Source organism: Mustela nivalis, assembly GCF_964662115.1.
Source record: "Mustela nivalis genome assembly, chromosome: 10".
Taxonomy (NCBI): Eukaryota; Metazoa; Chordata; class Mammalia; order Carnivora; family Mustelidae; genus Mustela; species Mustela nivalis.
The window spans coordinates 12,383,224-12,409,935 of NC_139029.1; the positions used below are offsets into that span (position 1 = coordinate 12,383,224).

Genomic DNA, 26,712 nt, shown 5'->3' on the forward strand with positions numbered 1-26,712 from the left:
TTATCCCCTTTGTCTCTCCTCTATAAACACTTCTCAGCATCAGAAATTATATTCTGTATTTACTGGTTTGTTGTCAGCCTCCTTCAGGAGAGGCTGGCTCCACGAGGGCATGGAGTAGCTGGTGCTCACTGCTGCATCCTCCATGCCCAGCTCAACGTCTGGCACATAATAGAGGCTCACTACAGACTTGTTAAGTGATATCCATGAATTCAGCTGGTTTTTCTGGGTTCCTAGTATGTAGCAGGCACAGTGTCTGTGCTGGTGGGGCAAGGTGGGTCCAGCCCTCTCTGCAGCCTGGCACATGGTAGCCTTCTATGAAATGTTTGTTGAATGAATAAATGAATGAATGACAGATGTCTTCGGGAAACCCCATATCACTTGGTAGCCAGGACACAATGTGTAAGGCAGGAAGAGAGGGAGGAGTTAGAACAGGTAGGTAGCGGTCTGATCACAAAAAGACTTGGTCCTGTTTATCTGGGAGGTAATGAGGAGCCACTGATCTTTTTTTTTTTTTTAAGATTTTATTTATTTATTTGAGAGCAAGAGAGAGAGAGGAGAGAGCGGAAGCTGGGGGAGCAACTGAGAGAGGAGGAAGCAGACTCCCCGCTAGGCAGGGAGCCCAATGTGGGGCTCAATCCCAGGACTCTGGGATCACGACCTGAGCCAAAGGCAGACACCTAACCGACTGAGCCACCCAGGTGCCGAGCCACTGATCATTCTTGAATGCTGTGGTCAGATCTGTGGCAGTTCTCTGTGGGTCTCTGTCTGCCAGGATGAGCACCGTCTGTGCATAGCTCCCAGCCCATCCCAAAACATGCTTCTCCCCTTGCATTCCATCGTCTCTTGTGGGCTTGGTGTGTTGGCGGTGCACAGGACGGAGGATTAAACCGGGGTCTCACCAGAGCTGCAAGACCCTCCCGAGAGTCTCCCCGTGCCCACAGTTATCCTCCTAAAGGATGGGAAATGGGGTCTGTGTGTTTTTCCTGAGCCTCTGAGTCTAATTTTGGAGTCCAGGCCTCCTTCCAGGGGAGAGAAGGGTTAACGCTTATATTGGGGCGGTGGTGGTGGGGGGTGGACATGGAGTGGGCGGTGATTTTCTTAAATCAGATGGAAAGTGGAGTCTAGATTGGGCACCTGACGGGTAACATGGAAGGGAATCAAGTCCCCTAGCCCCCTGGCAAATGCTAGATTCCTGAGTTCACCCTCAGATCCCGCCCAGACACACAGCAAATCTCCTAGGCCCCAGAGAACCCGTCTGCACAGTCGGAAAGCAACAAACACAGCCCACACTGTCAGGCCTCCTTCCCCACCAACCCCTTCGGGGGGTCCTTCCTGCCACCTTCCCTGTACCCCTCCCACTGAAGAGTGTGAGTTCAGGAAATTCCATGGGTCAGGCCATGGCTCAGAGTAGCTAGACACCTGCCCGGACCCTCCCCTTCTCGCACCCCCATCCCTGCGTGTCTGCCTTGTTGATGGGGCTGATACACCGTCAAGATCCCCCCCAGAGCTGTAGGGGAGGCAAAGACCAGCCCTCCCCAGGCCCAGTGCCCTTGACTCTGGCTCGGGGGGAAGGGGAGCGAAAGGACCCAGGACAGTGAGCCCAGGGTGAGGGGATTGTGCCGGGAGCATCCAGGGAAGGGTCAGGGAGAGGCTGTGCTCCTGCCCTAGCCACGAGGGGCCCCTGAGCAGCGGCTGCCCGGGGCACGAGCTGCTGCCGGCCCCTGGAGTGTGGACCTCTGAAGGGGTCAGACGTCAGACCCACCCCTGGAGAGTCAGTTGTGACCCTGTCAGGCGAAGGGGCTCAGGCCTCTGTGGGGAGCTGCTCCCCACAGGCTTGCGGTGAGGTCTGGGGAGGCCTTAGCCTTTTGAAGGTCTCTGTTACTTCGTCTGAGGAAGAGGCCTCACGGTGCAGCCTCGCACACCTCGGTAGGCCTCTGGACCGGGAGAGCCGTGTGAGCTCATGTCAAGACGAAGGAAAGGAAGGAGAAAGGGAGGACAAGGCCAGGGGACGCTGGGGACCTGTCTCCAGGAGCGCTGGCCTGGCGCAAAGCCCTCGGCACACAGACACCAACTCGTGCCCCCCAGCCACCCTCTGAACTAGGGACAGTCGTCATGTTCTTTTCCTCAGGACTGCGGGCAGTCACATTGCTAAGGGACACCTTAGGCTGTCAGTGGAGGAGACCAGGGGCAGTCCCTGGCCTGAGGACTCCACATCCATGCCCTCGACGCCCGCCCTGCCTCAGTGTTTCTGGTAGGGGCAAGTCACAGGGGAGAAGGTAGAAGTTTCCAGAAGGCATCCAGTCAGCAACAAGATCATTGCTCTGATGCCTCTAGGCTGTCTTCTCTGGAGAAGCAACCAGAGAACACAGCCTGCCGCTACAGCTCCCTGCGGGGCGGGTTAGCAGCTCGGCTTCCCACCTGACTCTGAAGCCTCCCTCCCACAAGACATGTGGCTTCCCCAGGAGGCCAGCAGGGTCCTGGGCCCTGTGGGTCGGCAGCACAAGGGCCTGCCTCTCCATCATCTCCCGCGATGGCACGGGACCCCCGTGCTTCCACACAGAGGGGCGCCTAGCGGCCTGCATCGCCTTTCCCCACTCTCTCCTGGAGAGCTGGACAGCAGCTGTCACCTCCTCCAGAAGCCTTCCTGGACCACCAGACTGGCCCTTCCCTGGGTTCCCACAGCCCCCGCTGAACGGACTCTGTCGTGCTCCTCACCACTTCATATCCTGATGGTCTGCTCCCTGCTGCCTCCTCCACCAGATGTAGAACATCCCCCCTGCCGACGGCAGGGACCGTGGTTCTTCCTCCTCTGAAGACCCAGGGCCCTGCCCGAGGCCTTGGGCTGCAGTCACCATCAGTGCATGTTTGTTGAAGGAATAAGTAGAACACATCTGTGAACCGACGCCAGGTTCTTTAAGCTGAGTATGGAGAGGTGAGCCTCTCCCAGCTAGGCTGGGATCACCAGTCCTATTTGCTGTCCTGTCCAAGCAGGGACGCGGTGACGATCACAGACATCTGAGAGTTACCAGATTCAGAGAAAGATACCCGCGACGCTCTTCAAAAGGATGGACCATGGATGTTGGCATTGTAGGGGCAGGATCTCCAAGTCAAGAGCAGAGCAGGCCTGCGTCAGGACCAGGGGTGAAGCTGGGCTGGATCCAGGGTCCTGTTCTAACCTCTGTGTTGGAAGATGAGAGCCTCTGAGTCTGATAGGGGAGACACGGTTTCCTGTCTCGGAGGAGCCCCTGTCTGATGGGCGAGACATCAGCTAGTTTGTAGGTTCATTCATTCATGTGACAGACACCCGATGTCTCTTAGAGATACCCAGGAGGGGAACGCGGCCCTCCCCTGCCCCCCTGGAGCTCTGGATGAGGGGGTCATTCCATGGGTCAGGATCTGACCAGGAGAAACCACCAAATGTCTGACCCACAGGGGCTAGCAAAGCTGGTGAACTGAGGCTCTCGGTGCTGCACAGGGATGTCGAGGGAGCAACCCCAGCCAAGGGCCGGTCCTCCGAGCCCCCCACTCCGAGCCTGCCGCTCTGGCCACGCTGATCGTCTCTCCCCCACAGGTAATGAGCATCCTGAGCAACCCCAGCGCAGTGCCGCCGCAGCCACAGGCCGACTTCTCCATCTCCCCGTTGCATGGTGGGCTGGACTCGGCCACTTCCATCTCGGCCAGCTGCAGCCAGCGGGCCGACTCCATCAAGCCAGGAGACAGCCTGCCCACCTCCCAGTCCTACTGCCCGCCTACCTACAGCACCACTGGCTACAGCGTGGACCCCGTGGCTGGCTACCAGTACGGCCAGTACGGCCAAAGTGAGTGCCTGGCGCCCCAGGCGTCCTCCTCCCCCTCCCCGTCCCACTCCGAGGATGGTCTGTTGATTTGTAGAGAGCGGCAAGGCAGTGTTGGGGTGGGAGTGCCCACCTCGAGAAAATCGAGGCCCAGAAAGAATGGGCTGTTGTCTTAAGCTGATACTGAGCCCGGGCCCTGCACTCCTGCTACCGTGGCTCTAGAGCAGTGCCGTCCCATAGAACCGTACTAGGAGCCACGAAGGGCATTTACAATTTCCTGGTAGCCACAGCTGAAAACGTAAGGAGAAGCAAGTGGAATGATTTTTCGCCAACATTTTTTGTTTGACCTGGTATATTGGAAACGATCATTTTGACACGTAATCCATACCGAGTTATGAGTGAGATGTTTTCACGTTTCTTTTCTCATGCAGCATCTTAGAAATCCGGCCCTTTTTAATTCAGTCACTTAAGTTTTCATAGAACTACTCAGTCCGTATTTAAATTTCATAAAATTACAACGGAGTAGTGGGTTTACACACCCAAGTTGTTCCAGATATACTGTAAAGTTTCCCAATCATTAAGCTAAATCGAATTTCAGTTTTTCACATTTAAATTAGATAAAATTAAATTAAAATGTAAAATCCGGTTCCTCACTGGCACAGCCACATTTCAGGGGCTCAAGGGCCACGTGTGGCTGGTGGCTGCCATGATGGATGGTGTGGTTCTAGGGACCCTGACCATTTCTGCCCCGGGGTGCGGGGGAGGGGGGACAGCTGGATTTTCCTCTCTGTCCCGTACCCAACCCCCCACCGTCCTCAGCCCTGTTTGCTCCAAACTTTGAGCTGGTCTTACGTACCCTCCCTGGCCACCATCGCCCTGGTACCTTGCCTAGATGCGGACTGGGGAAGGGGGGCGGGTGACCCTCGGACCAGAGGCTACAAGAGGCAGAGTGACCCAGCCACAGCCTCCAGCTGCCAGACAGGGCAGTGTGAGGGCAGGCGGGAGGCACTGGGAGCCGGGGTCACCGGGAGGAGTCTCCCCTCCTCTCCCCACCCCTAGCAAAGGCCTCACCTGCTGGTGTCAAACTAATCAGAAGGGCATTGGGTGAGAGGCTGAGGTCCCAGCCCGAGGGCGTCCGCTGCCTCCCTCTGCAGCCGCCCCGCCGGCCTCCCTGACCTCTGCTTCCTGCCCCCCACACCAGCCACTCCTCCTCACTCGGCCTTGGCCTCCACAGCTAAATGAGGGCCAGCTGTGCCGGCCTCCACCTCCAAGCTGTGCTCATGGCCCCTGCCCCGTATGTGTGTGTGTGTGTGTGTGTTTGTGTCTGTTCAGTGCGTGTGTGTGCACCTATGTGTATGAGAACACACATGGCATAGATAGGTATGATTCGTGTTTCTGTGTGTGTCCTGTCGTTCAGCATACACGTGTTTGCCCACACATCTCTGTGTGTGGGTGTGTGCTGTATGTGTGAGTGTGTGAGGGGCACACGTGAGTGTGTGTACACCTGGCTGTTCACGTATCTGAATTTAAATGAGCCTGTTGCGTCCAGGTGATAGGCGTGTGAGTCTGTGTGAACACGCAAGTGCTCACATCTGGTCCTGTGAGTGTGTCTGTCTTGCATACACACGTGTGTTTCAGTGTACATTCAGGTGTGCACAGGTGGTGTGCCTGTATGTGTGATGTCTGTGATGGGCATATGTCATTCTGGGGATGTGTGTAACAAGCAGGTGCGCATGTGTGCAGACGTGTGTAAGGGTGTGCGGATACGTACATGTGGCTCCATATCTGAGGGTACGCTTGTGCGTTCTGGTATGCACAGATGCTTGCCTGTGTCCGCGGATCCGTAAATGTCCTGGAGTACACGTGTATGGGCACGCACACTACATGGGCGGTGTGTAAATCTGGGTGCGTGTGTGCTACGGTGTGTACCTAGGTGAGGCCACGTGTCCCTGTGTAGAGCTGTGTCTCAGGGCACAGACACGTGGTGTTGCCCGTGTGTGTAGCCGTGCCTGTGTGGAGTGGTGCGCGTGAGGGACAAGTGTGTGCAGGGGGTAGAGCAAGTGTGTGCAGGGGGTAGATCACGTGTGTGCAGGTAGGGTGGAGGGCAGGGCTCGCACGTGTGCACGCGAGTGTTTCCAGAGGGGCCCGGGGCGATCCCTGGCCCCAGCCCCCGTGCCCGGGCAGGGCGAACGGGACACACATGCTCTTGATAAAGAGTTGAGAGCGGCTCCGCGGAGGCAGCGGCGGCCGGCCCCGGGCGGGCGTTAGTCACACCCGGAGCCCCGCGCCCTGCTCCAGGGGTGCCTGCCCAAGTCGGAAATAAAATTAACCCCAAAGTCAGCATGGGGGCTGCAAGGAGGGGGGATCAAAAGGGAAAGGGCCCAGGAGGCGAGAAAGGAGTGTTTGTTCCCCCTCTGCTAGGGGAGAAGCTGGCCGGAGCCATTCCCCTCCCCCTCCCCCCTCCCTCCTTTCCGTTCTCCTCACTCTCCCCTTCTAGCTCCAGCCCTGCCTCCCTGGCTCCTCCAGGGGGTGGCTTAGAGCTCCTCCTGAGCCATATTCTCCAACCCTATCCAGAAGGCATCCCTGGGGCAGACCCCACCCCTCCCCACAAAGGTCCCAGGGTTGGACTGGGAGGGGCTCAAGGGAGAGTTGGCCCCACTATCATTGATTCTGCCCCCAGATCCCCCTGCCCCTGAACCTCAGTTTTGCCATCTGGGAAATGGGAATCCAGGGACGAGACACCCCCCCCCCCCCGAGATTTTCCATTGCACCTTCTTCCTCGCATTTGACATTCTGGGACAGCCAGGGACAGGGACGCATCAAGTTGCCATGGACCACCTGCCCCATGTTCATGGGAGACCAAATACACCTATGACTGGATTCCCAGCCCAAGTGCAAGAGTGCACATCCCGGACAGCCTCTGTGCCCTGGTCCGCCCATCCCCTGCTCCCATCTGTCCCAAATGTGAGTCCCACCCACGCATGGGGCTGATGGCATGGTCCTCATTTCATGCCATCCTCAAAACCCCACCCCAAGTAGATTTTATTTGTCCTCAGCTTACAGATGCAAGAGCTAATGCTCTGAGGGCCAAGGTCACACAGGAGATGAATGGTGGGCCCTGGGTCCCCTAACTTCCAACCCATTTCTCTTTTGGCCAAACCACCGACTTGAGTCAGACACCCAGTAATGATACACATCTCGGCCCACGTTTGTATAACAGATTCACGTCCATGACCCCACAGGCACCAGTGCACAGAGAGCTGCACACACACACATTGATTCCTGAGTGTGCACTGACGTGTGTCTAGACACGTGGCTTCAAGGTTTATTGAGCACCTGCTGTGGGTCTCACTCTCATGGATGTCCTGTGTGGTGCACGTGGTTTATTCCTGGGGGACAGAGGAGGAAGGGGATCCCAGAGAGGCTATTTGCCTGAGATCCCGCCTCTGTGTGAATGAAGCCACGCCCACAGCCCCGCCCTCAGAGAGCCTTGCTGGTGGGCGGGGCACGTGCACGTGGCCAGACTCCTGCGCAGGAGAGTCCATTCCTCTTCCTGGGCCTCTTGTCTTCCCAGGGACACCTCCACACCCTCTTTGCTTGTCCCCGGCCATCATCTGTCCATCTGTCTGTCTCTCCTGTCCCTGGAGGGGGTGGGGGCAGGGGGCAGGGACGGGGCACACAGCAGATTAGTATGGCCCTGGCGTTCCCAGAGGCCAGGGCCGTACTAATGATGGGGCTGATAGAACGCAGAAGTGTGAAAAGAATTTTAATAGATCTGACAAGTCTAATAAGAATTTGTGTCTAGAAGGGTCCTCCTCTGGGGCCGCGGGCTGACGAGGCGGTGATGGCTGAGATTTGTTTACTGGTTGGCATCTCCTGCCAACTCCCGATTAATCTAATTTGAGACATTTAGAGCCCAGGCGCGGGCACAAGGCAGAGGAGAAGGGACGCGGAGAGACAGAGGGACAGGGAGGGCCATTGACAGAGGCCGTAATGAGAAATGTCACAGCCCCACCCTCACCGGCCTCCAGCTCGACCCCAGGGAGAGGCAGCCTGTGCGGCAGGAGGGTTGCCCTTGAAGTTGGCTGCTCATCAGCAAAGTTGAGTTTCTTGGTGTCTCCTTGCCCATCTTGACAGGACGTGAGTCCTACTGTCCGCTGAGCCCTGTCTGGCAGCCGCGAGAGGCTAAAAAGGATGACCCAGAGTGACCACAGGCACAAGCAGGACAAATTTGGTCTCCTCCAGCTCACAGGCTATGTCTGACTGTGGGTCAGCAACCTTTCTGTGCCTCAGTTTCCACCTCTGGAAAATGGGAACAGCTGTACCATTGTTGAGATTATTGGGATCGGTGAGAGGTGAAATGAGATTGCGTCCACCCAGCCTCTAGTGAGTGCGCAATGCAGGAGGGATCGGGCTTTGTCCTTCTGATTTTTCCTCCCAGCCAGACCTTTCCATTCCACACCCCGGAAGAGCTGGAGAGCCCAGCATAGAGTCGGGTGTGAGGCACAATCAGGGGGAGCCTTCAGCTAGTCAGGAAAGGTCACCTGGCTTGACCACATGCCCTGGGACCCCTCACATGTCCTAGAGTAGAGAATGGGGCCAGTGCAGGATTTGGGGTGTAGAGTGCTTCGTAGCCCCTTAAGTGTTGTGCACACATCAGGGGTTTCTCTGTAGGACGCTGCCAGTAAAGGTGTGGGGGTGGTTAGGAGCTGGCACCAGAACACCTGGCCTTGAAATCTGGCTCCACAGCCTAAGAGCCATACGACCTTTCAAGTTACACAGTGTCTTAGGGTTGGGCCTCAGCAGCATCATCTGTAAAATGGGATCATGGAAGTGAGCACACAGGAAGCACTTAGACCAGGATGGGCGGAGCACCAGCTCAGTAGGCAGCAGCAGCTCCTTCCTCTCTTCCTGCTGCTGCTCTGCTGTTCGGCTTCCTCCAGGTCCCCCAGGACCCAGATAAGACCTGCTCCAAGGAGCAGAGATGAGATACTTGAGGCCAGAGATCAGAGCTTCTCATGCTTCCCCCCAGAGTGAGGGGCAGACCCAAGGCAGGACAAGGCTGGCCACCACCACCTCTGTGCTACCAGCTGGGAGTCTGGAGGCTGGGTGACCTCAGGGACACCACTCAGGGTCTCAGCTCCAGCTCAAGAACCTGGGAAGCTGAGGACCACAGGGCCCATCCAGGCACTCCAAAAACCCCAGGACATTTGCATATCTTTGGGAAACTAGGTGCAATCCCTGAGCCCTCTATGCCCAGCATCTTAAAGTGCATCATCTCATTTAATCCTCATAAAAGCCCTTGATGAGGCTGGGATTTACTGTGCCCATTTTATAGACAAAGAAACCAGCCTGGAGAAGCAAAGTGACTTGCCCAAAGCTGCATGAACCAGAGATAGTTGGGACTCTGAGTTGTTTCATTCGCACCTCATTTCCTTCCTACCTTCATCAGGTAGGAATCCCACTGAATCTCAATCCTACAAAAGCCCAAAGCCATTGAGCTCACTGAGCACTGAATCCCTTCATATACATTTTCTCACCTCATGCCCCACAATTCTTTGACCTAGGTGCTAATATCATTCTCATTCTATAGACAGGGAAACTGAGGCTTGTATAGGTGAGCTGGTGTGCCCCAGATCACAGAGTAGAAGTTGGTGGGTGCAGGATTTGAACCTCTAGGGAATATGGCCTCAATTACTGATAACTGCCCTCTCACTTCCCTGGGCCTTGCCCACTGGCGGTGCCCACACCTCCTGGCCCTACCCTCACGGTCCCTCAGTGGGCAGGTGACAGGGAGAGTATCGGGCCAGCCCTTGTGATTCCAAGGCAGCACTCATTCGATTACTTCTCACCTCTGGATCCAAGAGATCCCAGGATTTGGATTGGCCACAGCTACGGATTCCGGCTTGGGAGGAGGCATCTCTGTGCCTCAAGAGACCTTGGTCACATACCAGCCAAGTCACCTGGCCAGCGCTGACTTCTGCAGTAGCCCCATGCAGGCACAGTTCATACAATCAAGACAGAACACGTGCACGCTTGACCCAGCAGTCACACCTGCACACACACACATACACGGACACGTGTGCCCGGCTTAGGTGCCACCCACCTGTATGCACCTACCTGTGTGTGCACAGGCATCCCCATTGTTCTACTCACACAGGTACACACGGCTTGCCCGCATGAACACGTGTGAGCCTTGTTCATATGTGAGCGTTCACGTTTGTGCCCATGACTACACAGAGGTTTTCATTTCCACTGCTCATGCATACTCAGACTCTCCTCTCCCCATCTGGATGGCCAGAACTTCAAAGCTAAAGGCCTCAGCTCTCTTCGTATCAGGGTCCTGGCTTCTCCTTCTGCATTTACCCCTCAGCTCAATTGCAAATTCTACTTTGCTTTCTTTTTTAAAATTTTTTATTAACATATAATGTATTATTTGTTTCAGGGGCACAGGTCTATGAGTCATCAGTCTTATACAATTCACAGAACTCACCATAGCACACGCCCTCCCCAATGTCCATCACCCAGCCACCCCATCCCTCCCACCCACCCCCCAAACCATAAGAGGCTCTTAATCTCTGCTTTGCTTTTGAGTAAGGGATGTTGCTTTGCCTCATCCATGAGCTGGGCTCAGGGTCCAGAGAAGACAGAAGGACCTTGCCCTCATTACTACCTGGGCTCTGTGAGATTCACTGGACTTTCCCCATAGCAGACATACATACAGGTGTGTTATAACTAATTCTTCAGTCAGCAATGTAGATATCCTCTGTACCTTCTTACAGAACCCATGAGAGAGCTGAGCAAATAGTAAGTGTTAAGTAAATTATTTGTTGCATGGTCAGAGAGGAGGTAAGAGCAAGAGTTTCGTGACAAGATGGATGGATGGATGGATGGATGGATGGATGGATGGATGGTTGGATGGATGGATGGAAGAACAAGTAGACAGAAGGGTGGATGGATGAATCAATGAATGAATAAATGGATGGATGGATGGATGGATGAATGTGGGGCAGATGGAAGAATCGGCAAAAAGAACCTCAATGTCTAGGATTTTCTCTTTCTTTTTTTTTTTTTTTCCTCCAGCTGCTGTTGATTACCTGGCCAAAAACGTGAGCCTCTCCACACAGCGTCGTATGAAGCTTGGGGAGCATTCTGCTGTGCTGGGACTCCTGCCTGTGGAAACTGGCCAGGCCTACTAGGGCCCCTGGGACAACCTGCCCCAGACCAAGTCCCAGTCCAGCCCTTACTGATCCCTGAGCCTCCCAGCCTCCGTCCTTTCATTGCCCTGGGGTCCCAGGAGGCCAGGAAAGGAGCCCATTCCCTTCTCATAGCCAGTGCTCTGGAGATGTGCAGCCAGTCTACCATTCACTTATGTTCAGGAGCCCAGAGTGACCCCCTTGGAGTCTGCCCCTCCACTGTCTTCCCCGGAGGGTTTCTGGTTAAGCCTGCAGTCCTCCCCCTAGTCAAATCCTGTCCTGGTCTCTGTGCTATCTCAGGCACAGAAATGGAAGCTCACCCTGAAAAGAGTACCTTGGGCACCCAAAGGAGGATGGTGACTGGGATGAGGTGCTAGAGCCCTTTGGACCAGACTCCAGTGAGTGCCCTGGCCAGAGGTGGGGGTGGAGTTCAGAGGGTCACTCTTAGCTGGAAGCGCTGGGAACTAGCCCTGGCAGGTGGATCTCTGGCCCAGAACCAGAGCCCATTCCTCCTTTGGATGCTGGGATGTCAGGAGAGAGAGGACCCTAGCCCTGTGGTTTTCCCAGGGGAATCACCCAGGAATTCTGAGGACTCCAGGACCCTCCCCACACACCTCTGCTGGGTGTAGGAGAGGAGTCTAGCCCAGGCAGGGGGACCAGAAAGGGCAGATAGAGGCCTCCCAGGAAGCAGGGCTCACCAGCAGTGGGCTGCCGGGTACAAGGACCCAACCTAGGCACCCAGAGACTGCAGGCGTCTAGATTGAAGCCCAAATGCCAATCTTGCCCACCCCACGTGGGGTCTGGGGATCCCACGAGCCCTTCAGTTTTCTCATTCTCTGAATCAGATGGGAGGGGGAGGGAGCAAGTTTTGTGTGAAGAGGCAGAGGGTAGGCTCAGAAGGCGGCTTCATAGCTGGGGTCCCTCTGCTTGTGGACATCAGACCTGTATCACCAAAGTCTTCAGGGTTATGCCTTTGAGTCCACAACCCATGGAGCTGCAATCTCTCCCAGAGCCTCCCTCGGAGACCTAAACCTCTGGGAAGCGGTCCTCCATCTGCCCTTTAAGCTGCTGGGGTGCACAGAGCTTCCCTTGGAGCTCTGGAGGAGGTTTCTTGGACCAGCAAGGACTGCTTACGCACAGACAAGACCACCAATTCCCCTTAACATTTGGGGTGAGAGGGGGAGTGTCCCTGTCCCACTGACAGTGGCACCTTTCAGTGTTGATCCACTCTAGGCTGAGAGGGCCTTGTCTGGTCATCCAGCACAGCTGGGGTGTGGGGGGGGTGACATATGTGGCCAGTCTTCAGGCCACCACTCCTGTACAGGTGGGGGGATGCCAAATGTTCCAGAGAGTAGGGGAAAGGCGCCTTCCTTGGCCACACCCATGGCTTGCTCATATCTCTTCTCTTTAAAAGTCGAGACATTTGGGGAACGGTTCAAGCCCCTGGCTATGCCTCCCTTGGGACTTTCCACCACCTTCACCTACTTTCAAAACTATATTCATCTTCACCATGAACATGATTATAATCTACACTTGGATCACCTTTATCAAGTGCTGCTAGGCTAAAGGCACTTGTGACGGGAGACACAGCACTGAATCTGCAGAGACTGGGCCAGATTGCTTGTCCCCACCTGGGCATGTGAGGCCACCTCTGTGCTCCACCCGTGCCCCTTGCTCTCAGCCAACATGACATTCCTGGAGGGAAGGGCTGCTGCCTTGGGAGTCAACCTGAGTTCCTCCCTACTGGGGAACTGGACTGGCAAGATGCTAGGATGCTTTCCTGCATGGACGCCTCCTCTGTGACAGATGTTCACCTGCTTCTCATCTTCAGACTTGGTAATATCAAGCCTGTCCTGGACTGTGGCCAGGGGGGCTTGTATTTCTGGTTTAGAGGAACCTATTCATACATGGGGACAGATAAACTTTCTGGTAGCAGCAGATACCTGGACACGTGTAGCCCATGGAGTTCAGCCAAGATTTCGAATGAAACATCTACTGCAGGAGACTTTTGATCCTTCAAGTTCTGGACAGAAAGGAAGACTGTGTCATCCCCTGGTGACCCGGTTCCCGTGTTTGAAACCAACACAACCAGGAAGCAGCTTTTAAGATCAACCACGGTCTTCACTGACATTCCTTGAGTGGTCAGTCCTCCCCGCTGGAGGACTGACTCAGAAATCATCTGAGCCCCCTTACATACCCAGGAGCAGGGCTCTCAGGCAGGTGACATTAAAACTGCCCAAGCCTCACCCCCAGGAGGTGACATTCCTATGCTAGGACCAATCCCAAACATCTGTCCTCTGTGATGAAATGGGAATAAACCAAGCGACTTATTATGTCCGACTTCTCTGGAGTTCTCCCAAGCCGCCATCTTGGTAGTAAATGGGATTTATTCCGCCTGGAGCCCCGCCCCCTCAGAGAGAGACCCTGACCTTGATGGGTTTTCCCTAAAACCTTGTGTATTAATGTGTCTGGCCAACTTAGTTCATAAAACTCTGTCTTGTGTTGGCAGCTCACCCCTTCACTGGAGAGATAACGTGGGACAAGAGGTATAAGGCTTCAAACTCTAGGATTGACCACAGCCTACAAAGAAGGCCTGAAACTCAGTGGCCATGCCAGCCCAGAAACAATCCCCATCCATTCCTGTAAATAGAATCCATAGCAAAATAAGAGATGTTTCCTCCAACTTATCACAAGTAGCTGTTGGTTCTACCTATTGGGGGGGTCCCTCTTCTTAACTCATTGTATATTAGTTGGAAATGTGGTGATGTGCTGTTCGTTTATAGGAAGTTGACTTTTATATAAATATATATATATATACATATATATATATACTAAAAAAGGAAAGAAAACCCCCACAGTGTGTGTCGTGCTAGTGCCAGGGACCATCTGTAGGGATATATCTACATATTGTGTGTTTCAGATTATACATTCCAGGCTCTGTTGGGTTCTTTCATTTTTATTGCTTTGTTTTCCCATTTGGTATTTCTCTCTTGCTATGAAAAAAGTGATGTGTAAGAACCAAGCTATGCTTTATACTCTTATTTTTTACTTGATTTACCTTTCCCATTCTTTTGCCAGAAGAATATGAAGAAGAGAGATAGAGAAATGAGGGAGAAAGACAGAAGGATGAAGAGGGAGGTTTGCCCAGAAGGAAAATGAGAAGGTCAGATTTCCAATCTGACTATGGCTTGAGAGCAGAACAGGGCCCAGACTTTGCCCAGACTCCACCAAGATCCAACATTTTAGATGGAGCTGGCAAAGCATTCTGAGATTTGGATCCTGGAACTTGGTGAAATTCCATGATTGCCCAAAAAAGACATTCTCTGCTGCCTCTCTCAGGTTGATATTCTCGCCAAGCTCCCGATGTGCCCTTCACTGCTGGATGCTTTTTGAAGTTGACAGCTCTGTCCTGCAAAGACACCTAACCCAGACCAAATGGGGGGCGGGGGAGGGGTATTCCGGCCGCCATCTTGACATGCTCAGCAACAACTGTGTATTGAATGCTTTTTCTGTCAACTCTAACATCGCCAATCCCCCACCTGGGAAATATCTACATAGCACTCTAGATCATTCCTTCTTCCTAATAATTGCAACTTGGTTGCTTCTGTGTTTGACTCACAGCCATATTCCTCCATGTGTAAGTGAGTGTGTGTGTATGAGAGTGTGAGTGGGGTGTGAGTGTGGGCCTGTGGGCACAAGGGTGTGTGTTTAAATATAATCGCACCATAATTTATTCAGCTATATGGAATAGTAGATTAGAAAGAGAAATTGGCATTTGCTTTAACTACCTGCTTGTAAGTGCTTCCTCTGTAACTCAGGCGTAACTGTTATACATTAAAAGAAATTAAAGCATTTCCGAGATTCTGTGTCCTCAATTGATTGTCATTAGGCAGCTTTCCTAAAAGGACCCAAGGGGTGGTTGAGAAGCTGTTTGGCCTAATTTAGGGGGTCAGGGTAAGACCTCTTGGTCCTCCATACCAAGCAGGTGTTAGGCATATAGTGGATGCCTAATCAATATTTGATCAATGAATGGTGTTGCTTAAGCATCTCGCTGTTGAAATTTCAGTTCTGTTCACTAGGCTAGATTTCTTGCTGCGAAATTTAGAGCCCTCTGTGGTCCTCTCCCAATACATCGAATTTGGAAGGTAGGAGAGTACTCAGAAACTTTCATGTTTTCAAAAAAAGGAGGAGAAGGAGGAGGAGGAGGTGAATGAAGAAGAAGAAGAAAAAAAAGAAGGAGGAGGAGGAGGAGTGGGGGGAAGAGGGGAAGGAAGCTTCCATGTGGTCTTTAAGACGCAGAACCTGATGTTCTTAAGGACAGGTGATTTTATGGAGGGAGAGCTCTCAAGGGAAGGGCATAAGGGAGTGAAGGAAATAACATAGGACAGGGGAAGGAGCTAAACAAAGAGGGAGCTTTAACTAGAGTCTAGTTTCAACCTGATAGTGCAGGGAGCTCTGGAGGATGAGTAGCACAGAGTTAGTCTCACCTTGAGTGTGGAGGACTGGCCTTTTGTTCCAAAGGGTCAGTCACTCACTGGCTGCTGGCTGTCCCTCGGAATGTGGGTAGGTGAGTAAAGGCTAATGTGCCCAAGCGACTCTGGTCCAAGTGGCTCCTGTGGCCTGAGGGCAGTTCTCCAGAGGAAGGTGCAGCAAGGCACCCAAATCACATTGCACTGTGATGCAATGCAATATCACATCCACCGGGGACAGGTACGCTGGCCCTGTAAAGGGGATCTGGGCAAGGAACAGCAGCATCCCCTCCACGTATGTTCCCCTGGCTCTAAATCAGGATACCCACGTCATTTCAGGGTACTGGTATACTCAGATAATCTGAACAGGAAAGGGGCAATGTGGGGGAATTGCTGGGAGAAATTGTACGTGAAGGACTGTAAGGTGTTTCTATGGACCTGAGTCCATCTAACCCAGCCAGGTGCTCCACAGCAGGACTGAGGGAGGTTGGGTCTTCCCTCCCTCACTTAGTATCCCTGCAGGGTGATGAGCTTTCCACCAGCTGTCTAGGAACCCAGGAAGCTTATGTCAGAACCAGGGCTGCCTCCCACGTTCCCCACCCTCCCACCCCCAACTGTGTAGTTATTCAGTCAGTCAGGAAGATATGGGGAAGAGTCAAGAACTGGTCAAGTAGTACTCTTAGTTCTGCATGTGACTTGAGGTGGGTCCTGAGAAAATTTTCTCCCTGTCTCAGACCCTATTTCTCTCTATATTTTTTTAAAAACCGGCTAGATAATCCCTAAGGATCTTTCAGGTTACCCTGGTAGTAAACTGAGCTGAAAGCTGGTGTGGAATGTGGCCCAGAGAGTGCCCCAATGGCTCAGAGCTGTCCACTGACAATGCTCAGTGCTGGGTGCTGAATGATGCCGAGTTGCTCCCAGACACAAACTTGCCCTTAGAGGCCCTGAGAGAGCTCTCTGACCCTCCTCTAGGGGACCTTTTCTAAGAATCTCATCCCACAGACCAAGCAAAGCTGAAAAATGTAATCTTCTGCCCAGGCATATTACTGTCCGGAATAAGACCAGGTTTCTGTGTCTAAAGGAAAAAGAAAGAACAACCATTGGATAGACAAGTGTATCAGTCAGCTATTGCCACAGTACTGCAGTAATGCTGTGTAACATAGCAGCCTCTGTTCCTAGTCTCATTGCTCATGCACATCTTATAGGAGTGAGTTTCACAATCTTTCCTGGAGTAAAATTGACTAGGTAAGGAAAGAAATTCCTGAGACAGGAGATACATGGGCCCTGAATGAGGAGAGACACACAGGAGAGAGAGATGAGGTTTCCATCTGCTGTGGTGTTGAGTCTGAACACCTGAAAGCACAGCTTCCAGAACCCCACCTCCTCCATTCCCCAGGCTGCCACTGACTTTCTCTGAACACAGAATCAATCTCCTAGCCCTGGTGATGTAAACACCTGTTGCAGGGAGTGGGGACTCACTTCCCAGAAGCACCCGGGAGAGTATGTTCAGGGTTCCAGTCACCTCTGCTCTCTCGTCCCCCACTGGAAAGAATAAAAATGCTCCCTCAGATAAAGCCTTGTCCTTGGTCCAGGTACCCTCTGTGTGACGGCAGACAAGCCACTTCCTCTGATCTTTGAAATGGGAATAACATTTGTCCCATTGTATCAGGCTAGAATGTGGTAACCAACAACCCCAAACCTCCGTGGCTTTTAACACCAAAAAGGCTTAATTTTGTTCTCATTCCTAGTTGTGACCACCACTCATCATAGTCAACCTGATCAAGAACAGGCATTGTCTTGATTATTGCTGGCTGCTGGCACCAGAATGAAAGAGAGATGTGGTAATTTGTGTGCTGGCTCTTAAAGTGTCCACCTGAAGTGGCTGGTGTACACAAGTGCTCACCCTCCATTGGCCAAAGCAAGTCACATGGCTACACTGACCTTGAAAGGAGGAAGGAAGTGTAATGCACCCTGTGCCTGGGAGATGGGAGAGGGAACTATCAGGAACAGCACTTGGGACCCATGCCCACCTATGCAGGGGGTTTTCTTGAGGATCAAGTGAGTCTAATGATGTGAAAACATACATTTCTATAAGGGCCCGCTCTGTGCCCCTTGCCAGAGTGGACCCTGGAGATAGGATGGGGCAAAGAGTGGCACTAAATGAACCACAAAGATGGTCTCTTCTCAGAGGGAAAGGGAACACTGAGTAAAAATCTCCTGCGGTGTGCCATGCATGCCCTTTCTGTCCTATCATTGGCATGACAACATTGCTTGGGGGGCAGAATTCACCATTAATGTATGGGGAAGGAAGCCAAGGGTCAGAAAGTTGCACGAGCTCGCACAGCTTGTTACTGGTAGGGACTGAACTCTCCAAAAGAAGGCTTCCATGTCACATCCTAATATTGAAGTGCTGGAGATGTGGAACAGGGGGCTTGTCTGATGGTGGATGCTGATGGTCTGTACCCCATGGAAACCAAGCAGGCTTGTCTTCCACAATCTGGCTCAGGGTTAGAGAGCCCTGTAGGTCTCCCCTGTCATCTGATGAGGAGAGACCATCCAGATAACCCACAGGTAGGAACATTGCAGTGACACTAAATTTTTACCACACTCATTCTTGGAATACAAGGGCATGTTGGCTAGAAATATGAGCTTTAGATAGAAAAGACACTAATATTTATGGCGCCTACTGTGTACCAGGTGATCCTCAGCCATTGTTTTAGGTGACAGTCCCACTGTCTGCAATGTGGTAAGTATTGTGGACCCTACTGTACAGAAGAGAAAAGGGCCCCAGAGAAGTGAGGCAATTGGCTCCACATCCCCAACTAGGAGGTGGAGTAGAGATTCAAACCCATGACTCATCCCCATGTCCTGTCCATCATAGCAGGCTGCCTCCCCAAAATGCAGATAGGACACTGTGTGAACCGGGAGGACAATACTTCTTGAAGTGTATCAATCAGCCATTGCCACTGTAGTGCTGCATAATATGCCACTCAGAACTCTGGCTTACAACGAACATTAATTCTCACTTCCACAGTTTTGTAGGTCAACCATGGTTTTGTTAATCTAGGCTTGGGTGTTATGGTAGGCAGATCACCTGTAGGATGTCCACCAAGACTCCTGTTCCCTGGTATATGTGCTCTTGAGAGTGGGTGGGATTTGATGGGATGGTCACTACCTTGACATGGTTACACTGTCTGGCAAAGATGATAGTATAGTCACTCTTGTGATTACCTTACATTACTCAAGACTCCATCACAGCAGACTGGAATGAGATTCTCCTGCGGCTTTAAGAAGTAAGCTTCTTTATCATGACAGCTATGACATGACATCAGGGTACCTCCCAGGAGCTGAGAGTGACCCATGCAGTAGTCAGAAAAAAAGTGGGGACTTCAGTCTTACCCAAGGAACTGAATCCTACCAATACCCTGAATGGGTTTGGAAATAGATTCTTCCACCATTGAGCCTTCGAATGAGATCACAGCCCCTGGTAACACTTTGATTCCAGCCTGGTGAGATCCTGAGTAGAGGGCCCAGTTATTATGTGTCCAGAATTCTGACCTACAGAAACTGCAAGATAATAAAGGTGGGGGGGTGTTGTGTTAAGCCACTAAGTTTGTGCTCATTGGTTATGCAGCAATAAAAAACTAATACAGATAGGCAACAAGACTTGAGGCTCTAGGTCTGATGATATTTGTTCAGGTTGCTACTGGGCCATAAGTACAGATCACCAGAGTTCAAAGGGCATCGTCAGGTTCCCATTTCAAACTTTTCAAACCCCACTTCAAATTTCTTCTCTTGTCGGATCCACGAACATCCCATTGGCCAAGGCAAAGCTCATGGTCAAGCTCAAGATCAAGGGACAAGGGAGTCCATTTCACCGACGCTGAGGCATGGAAAGAGTTTGGATATCTATTACAGAGAATTGGATATCTATTACAGAGAATTAGGAATTAGGACCCATTACTTGGGAAATTTAGCACACACACCAAAAATCCCTCTGTCTGGTTCTACCTCCCCCATGTCCATCAGTACACAGCTGACCATAAGCAGTTACCTCCATCATATATTTGAAGCCCATAGAGCCCCCTTTCCCAGCCCTGTCAAATTGGTCTGCAGAGAGCAGATTTCCAAGAAAGCAAAGTAGGGACTGGGAGAAGTCAAGGTGAGGAACAGGTACCAGTATGAAGTTTGTGGTTTATCAGGAACAGTTTTGGGTAAAACTGACAGTAACTGGAGCATTCCCAGGCAGAAGGACTTGGGTAAGTGTAGGGGGAAGGGTGGCTGGATTTCTAGATTCTTTGGGCTGGGCCACATCCTCCAGACCCTAAAGAACACCTTCCTTTTGTGAAGTTAGCCCTTAAGGCCGGCTCTTTTGATGCCTATGTCATGTGGATAAACTTTTTCTTTTGCCAGGTATTTTATATACACGATTTGCCTGTGGTTTTTTTTTTTTTTTTTAAGATTTATTTATTTATTTGACAGAGAGAGATCACAAGTAGGCAGAGAGGCAGGCAGAGAGAGAGAGAGAGGAGGAAGCAGGCTCCCTGCTGAGCAGAGAGCCCGATGCGGGACTCCATCCCAGGACCCTGAGATCATGACCCGAGCCGAAGGCAGCGGCTTAACCCACTGAGCCACCCAGGCGCCCCTTGCCTGTGGTTTTAAGAGAGCAGATTGAAATCAAACAGCAGGCTCCAATCCTAATGCCACTACTAGCTAATCCTGGGCAAGTAGTCTCTCTGAGGACTTGGCTTTCTCATCATCTGCAAAAATGGCATAACCATGGTACCAACCTCCAAGGCACTTGTGAAGATTACGTGAGATCACAGAATGAATGAAACCAATTTCACTTTCTTTAGCCCTTTTTCACAAACTTATGTGACCCTTAGATCTTTTATTATAGGAATGCTTGTTAACATTATAGAAAGATGCCAGGAGTTTCCTAACAACCAATGGAAAGTAGGAAAACCGATGAGTTACGATGAGGTACTGATGTCAATGAGAAAATAAGAAACTCGCTAAAGGGGCGCCTGGGTGGCTTAGTGGGTTAAAGCCTCTGCCTTCGGCTCAGGTCCTGATTCCAGGGTCCTGGGATTGAGCCCCGCATCAGGCTCTCTGCTCAGCAGGGAGCCTGCTTCCGTTCCTCTCTCTCTGCCTGCCTCTCTGCCTACTTGTGATCTCTGTCTGTCAAAAAAAAAAAAAAAGAAAAGAAAAAGAAAATCGCTAAAGGACATTCTCCCTAGTGTCTTTCTAAATAAGACAGTGTGATGACAAAAATAAGAACTCAAGAATAAACTCCTGAAATATAAAAGATGTGCTTTGGGGCACCTGGGTGGCTCAGTCGATTAAGTGTCCGCCTTTCGCTCAGGTCATAATCCCAGGGTCCTCGGATCGAGCCCCGCATTGGGCTCCCTGCTCAGCAGAGAGCCTGCTTCTCCCTCTTTCTCTGCCTGCCGCTCTGCTTACTTGTGTTCTCTGTGTCAAATAAATAAATAAAATCTTTAAAAAAAAATAAAAGATGTGCTTTGAGGGACTGTCTCTTTTTTTTTCTTTTCTTAAAATCTTATTTTCTTTTATTTAAATTCAATTAATTAACATATAGTGTGTTATTAATTTCAGAGGTAGAGTTCAGTGATTCATCAGTTATATATAACACTCAGTGCTCATTCTATCACATGTTCTCTTTATTTTTTTTTTAAAGATTTTATTTATTTATTTGACAGAGAGAAATCACAAGTAGATGGAGAGGCAGGCAGAGAGAGAGAGAGGGAAGCAGGCTCTCCGCTGAGCAGAGAGCCCGATGCGGGACTCGATCCCAGGACTCTGAGATCATGACCTGAGCCGAAGGCAGCGGCTTAACCCACTGAGCCACCCAGGTGCCCCTCACATGTTCTCTTTAATGCCCATCACCCAGCTACCCCGTCCCCCAACCCATCTCTCTTCCAGCCACCCTTGGTTTGTTTTCTACAGTTAAAAGTTTCTTATGGTTTGTCTCTCTTTCTGATTTCATCTTGTTTTATTTTTCCCTCCCTTCCCCTATGCTCCTCTGTTTTGTTTCTTAAATTCCACATATGAGTGAAATCATGATAATTGTCTTTCTTTGATTGACTTATTTCACTTAGCATAATACCCTCTAGGTCATCATCATTGCAAATAACACACTTTCATTTTTGATGGCTAAGTAGTATTCCATTATATATATAAAAATCTTATATATATACATCTTATCTGTTATATGTATAGGTCATATATATGTATATATACATATATATCATATATGTATATTTCATATATATATATGTATATATATATACATTCAGCAGACATTCTCTAAAGAGAGAGAGACATTCTCTAAAAGAAAGAGTTCTGGCCATATTTTAATGTTCCATTTTAATTTATCTGTTGGTCTTTTGAAACATATTTTAATATTTTTTTAGAGATTGGTCTAGCAATTATTATATACCTACCCTTTGCAGTCTAATTAGAGTTAATATTTTACAATTTCAAATAAAATGTAGAAGTTTGCAACCTTGATGTTATAGCTGACATATGTATACATGTACATACACCAAACACCCCAAACAATATTATACTTTTCCCTTGAACAATCATATATTTTAAAGAACTTAAGAGGAGAAAAGTAGTCTATTTTTTCCCAGATAGCTCCCATTTCTCTTGCCTTTTCTCTATTCCTGAACTTCCAAGTTACCCTCTGGTACCAGTTCTCTTCAGCCAGAACTTCCTTTACTCTTTCTTTTAGAGAATGTCTGCTGGTTAAGAATTCTCTTAGTTTTCCCTCATTCAAAAGTATAGACATTTCCATCTTGACTTCTAGGAGATTTTTTTGTTGTTGTTAGGTATAGAATTCTGGGTCGACAGTTTATTTTCTTTCAGAAAAGATGTTCCAGTGTCTTCAGGCCACTGTGGTTCCTGATGAAATATCTACAGGTACCTGAACTGTTGTTTCCTTTTGCGTAAATGTAGTTTTTCTCTGAATGCTTTAAAGCCTTTCTTTATCTTTTATTTGCAGAAGTTTGATTAGATTGTGTTTAGGCATGGTTTTCTTTGAGCTTATTCCCTTGGGGATTCACTGACCTTTTGAATCTGTAAATTTAAGTTTTTTCACTTGCATTTGGAAAAACTTTAGCCATTATTTTTTTTATTTAATATTTTTCCTGTATCTATCTCTTATTCCCCTATTTGGAGATTTTGATGATAGAAATACTAGGTCTTTCATTATTGTCCCGCAGATCTCTGAAGCTCTGTCCATTTTTTTTTCAATCTTTTTTTCTCTGTTCTTCAGATTAAATCATTTCTCAAATGCAGTGACTATCTTCTGTTATCTTCATCCTGCTATTCAATGTGCCCAGTGATTTTTATTATTATTCCGATATCATATGTTCTGGTTACAAAATTTTTATTTACTTCTTTTTTGTAGTGTCTATTTCATTGCCATGAATTTCTGTATCATCACCCCTTTCTAGAATGTTCCCCTTACCTCATGGAGTGCAGTTATAAAAGCCGTATTAAAATCCTTAATAATTCTAATTTCTGTCATTTCAGGGTTAGCATCTATTGATTGTCCTTTCCCTTGAAAATTGGTTGTGGTTGCTGGTTCTTAATACATCAAGTAATTTTGGATTTTTGAAACATTATGTGATGAGATTCTGGAGCCTGTTAAAATCCTTTGGAGAATGGGGATTTTGTTTATTTTGTTTCTGTTTTAATTTAGCAGACAATCAACCCACTTAAGTTCAGATCTCAAGATCTGTCTTGCCATCAGGGAAGAGTAGTTTCAACTTGAGCCCAATGTGCAAAGCCTTTGCTGTGCTGTTTCAGTCTATCCCACTCATGTGCCAGTCAGGGGTTGGTCTGGGACTTGGGTAGTGGTTTATAGACTCTTTCAGTATTCAAAGCCGTTGCTTTGTTTTATTTTGCGTTTTAATGTGTGTTCTGTGCACTCACAGCTAGAGGGTGAGGTATTTGTGTCATTTTATATACAGAATTAGGATTTCCTCTTCTCCATCTCTTTCCTCTTGGAGATTCTCCTTATATCCCCTGGCTCCCAGGGGCCATCTTTTCTGATCCTTCTGGCCAAAAAGATGGGGTTCTGTTAGCATTTAACTTCCCACACTGTCACGGTTGATGTGACTGGACCCGCCTTCAGGGAGAAGACACAGGAGAGCAACAGATATATTTTTTAAACCCTGCGACTCCTTCCACACTCCTCATAACATGGGACCCCTTTGCCTGGTTCCTCCATCCAGATGGACAAGTTTTCTCTCTGGCTTTTAAAGGCCCAGTTGCCACCACTTCCATAACCTCAAAGCTGATCCACCATAGGGGTTGGTCTCGGGGCCGGGCAGAGGTTGAAAAATCAATTTTTTAAAACCCTGGAGATTTCTCACACTCTCTGGCTCACAGGAGATTTTTCTCATAGTCCTCTGGCCAGAAAGACAAGGTTATTAGCTCTGTCCCAACTGCAGGTAAGTGGGCTCTGTAAGACCACTGGTTCTGAAGTTCTCCATAAACTCTCTGCTACTGGCCCCATGCTTCTGTGCCCTCTTGGGCCCCTGGTTCTACAGGCAAGGAGGTATCTTAATGCTGGGAGGTATCTAAAATCACCAAAAGAAGCTGTTAATCCTTTTTTATTCATGATACATTTTATATGTGCTGGGTAGAGCACTAAGCAGTCTGCATATACAATCTCTCTCCATTCTCAAGTCAGCCCATTTTATGATGAGCCATTGGTATCCTACTCTGGATCTCATGCCTGGGGAGCATCAAGCCCAGACCCAAATGACCCCAGAGCCTGCCCTTCCCCACTTACTACCTCAAACCCATGGACTCCCAATAAAGCAGTGGGGCTCACAAGCAAGGAGGTGGATCCCAGCTGTTCAAAACTTGAAAAATAAAAAAGACAAAGATTTTGCCCTCTGTAAGTAAGAGTTCTGAGATCCAGTGGGAATTAGGAGCTGAACCTGGGATCAGCCGGAAAAAGAATTATATATGATTGCAGCACCAAGCTGAACTGCACAGGACATGTGTGACTCATCTATTTGAACAGTTTTAAAACAGTTCATCTCAAAGAAATATTCCCCTGAGAAGTCAGTCTATGCCAGGTCCCGTTCAAGGTGTTTTAGAAAGAGCCGAGCCAGGGAGGGATACATGGGTGATGTCAGTGGCAGGAGAGCAGGCTCTGAGTGAGGGAAGCCTGGATGAGGAGCCTCCATGGTTCCCATCCATGGGTTCAACCTGGGGCCATTTAGAGGTCAATGTCAGACTCCACCCCAGGCAACAGAATCAGCAGTGTGGCACAGGAGGGAGCAGGTAATTGGTAAGCACCCCAAGTGATTCTAAGTTGCAATCAGGACTGAGACCCCTTGACTAGCTGGGAGGAGGCATCAAGATCTACCCATCTTTCTGGGTTCATGCGGTGCTGAAGGCGTGTTGGAGACATGAGGCACCACAAAAAGCAGAAGGAACTGTATCAAAATTGATGCTAGCCGGTGCACTTGCTTGAGGTGAAGACCAGAAAAGGGGACAACCCAAGGCGAAGACTTTCCAAAAGAGCCAAGACAAGTGAGCCCAGTTCTGCTAGTAACTTTATAATTTAGGGTGCCCTCCCATAGCTCTGTAAATTCTAATCAAACTCAGTTGTCATGGTCTTATTTTGTTGATCATTTTCTTCACCCATTAGCATCTCTCATGTTGAAAGTACATCCTTAGATTCCTGAAAAATACCTGTGTGTGTGTGTGTGTGTGTGCGTGTGTGTGTGTGTGTGTGAAGAATTGCATGAATATCTTTGTGCTATAGACTTCCCTCTGTTCCTTCTCATGTTCGGTGACACTGAACTTCCTCCATGGGACTATATTTGAGCGTCACCTCTGTGTGCTAGGTAACAGCCCATCCGATTTCGCCTCTGTCTCTACTTCCATAAACGGTCCTGGTGGCACACCTGCGCCAGCCCCCTTACGGGATGGCCTAAACACCTGAGACTGGGATGGGGGTGGTCATCAAGTCCTGCTAGACAACACCTTGCTCTCAAGGGGTGACCTTCTTCACCACTTTCCTCATCTGTGATTGTGTCCCCAGAAGACAGGTTGGCCCATGAATCCCACCCCTGGGATATATGGGTCCATTCGCCTGGTACTACATTTGGGTATAATTTTTCCAGGACAGAAGAAGTCAAAGACAGTGTCCCCAAAACCACCCTCACTTCTGACACTCATTTCTTTCAGTGTTTGGGGGTTCCCAAGACTACCATCAGGTTTGATAATCTCCTAGAAAAACTCAGAGGGCTCATCGAAAGCTGTTACACCCATGGTTGTGGTTTACGACAGCACAGGGATGCAGGGACAAATCAGCCTGGAGAAGAGATGCATGCTGGAATCTGAGGTCAGGTGGTGGGGGTGGGTGGCTCCAAACACAGAGCTTCGTGCCCTGTGGAGTCAAAGCCAGTGATAACTCCTTGCAGCAACAGGGTATAACAATATACACAGACTATGACCAACCAGGAAAGTTCATCTAAGCTTTGGCCTGCAGAGATTTCATTGGTAAGACATGTCCAGTTGCCCATGTAGCTCATCTTTAGTCTCCAGACCCTCTGGAGGTGGATCTGACCCCTTTGAAGGCATTATTATTATTATTATTATTATTTGGATTAAAGATTTTAAAAATTTTTTATATATTTTTTATTTTTTTATAAACATATAATGTATTATTAGCTCCAGGGGTACAGGTCTGTGAATTGCCAGGTTTACACATTTCACAGCACTCACCATAGCACATACCCACCCCCTCGCCAATGTCCATAACCCCACCACCCTCTCCCTGCCCTCCTCCCTTCGGCAACCCTCAGTTTGTTTTGTGAGATTAAGAGTCTCTTATGGTTTGTCTCCCTCCCGATCCCATCTTGTTTTATTTATTCTTTTCTTACCCCCCAAACCCCGACATTGTATCTCTACTTCCTCATATCAGGGAGATCCTATGATAGTTGTCTTTCTCCAATTGACTTATTTCGCTAAACATATTACCCTCTAGTTCCATCCACGTTGTTGCAAATGGCAAGATTTCATTTCTTTTGATGGCTGCATAGTATTCCGTTGCATATATATACACCACAGCTTCTTTATCCATTCATCTGTTGATAGACATCTAGGTTCTTTCCATAGTTTGGCTATTGTGGACATTGCTGCTATAAATATTCGGGTGCATGCGCCCCTTCAGACCACTATGTTTGTGTCTTTAGGGTA

At 49.7% G+C, this 26,712-nt stretch overlaps 1 protein-coding gene across 2 annotated transcripts in view; it reads left to right on the forward strand.

The window, feature by feature from the left end:
- The window catches only part of PAX7 (paired box 7), a 98,477-nt gene extending 83,635 nt beyond the window's left edge, over positions 1-14,842 (forward strand). For both annotated transcript variants that reach the window (XM_082687602.1, XM_082687601.1), the window contains exons 8-9: positions 3,572-3,818; positions 10,878-14,842. In XM_082687602.1, the coding sequence (XP_082543728.1) occupies positions 3,572-3,818; positions 10,878-10,993 (363 nt within the window). In that variant the 3' untranslated portion in view covers positions 10,994-14,842. The remainder of the gene's footprint in view (positions 1-3,571; positions 3,819-10,877) is intronic.
- Positions 14,843-26,712: the final 11,870 nt, after the last annotated feature.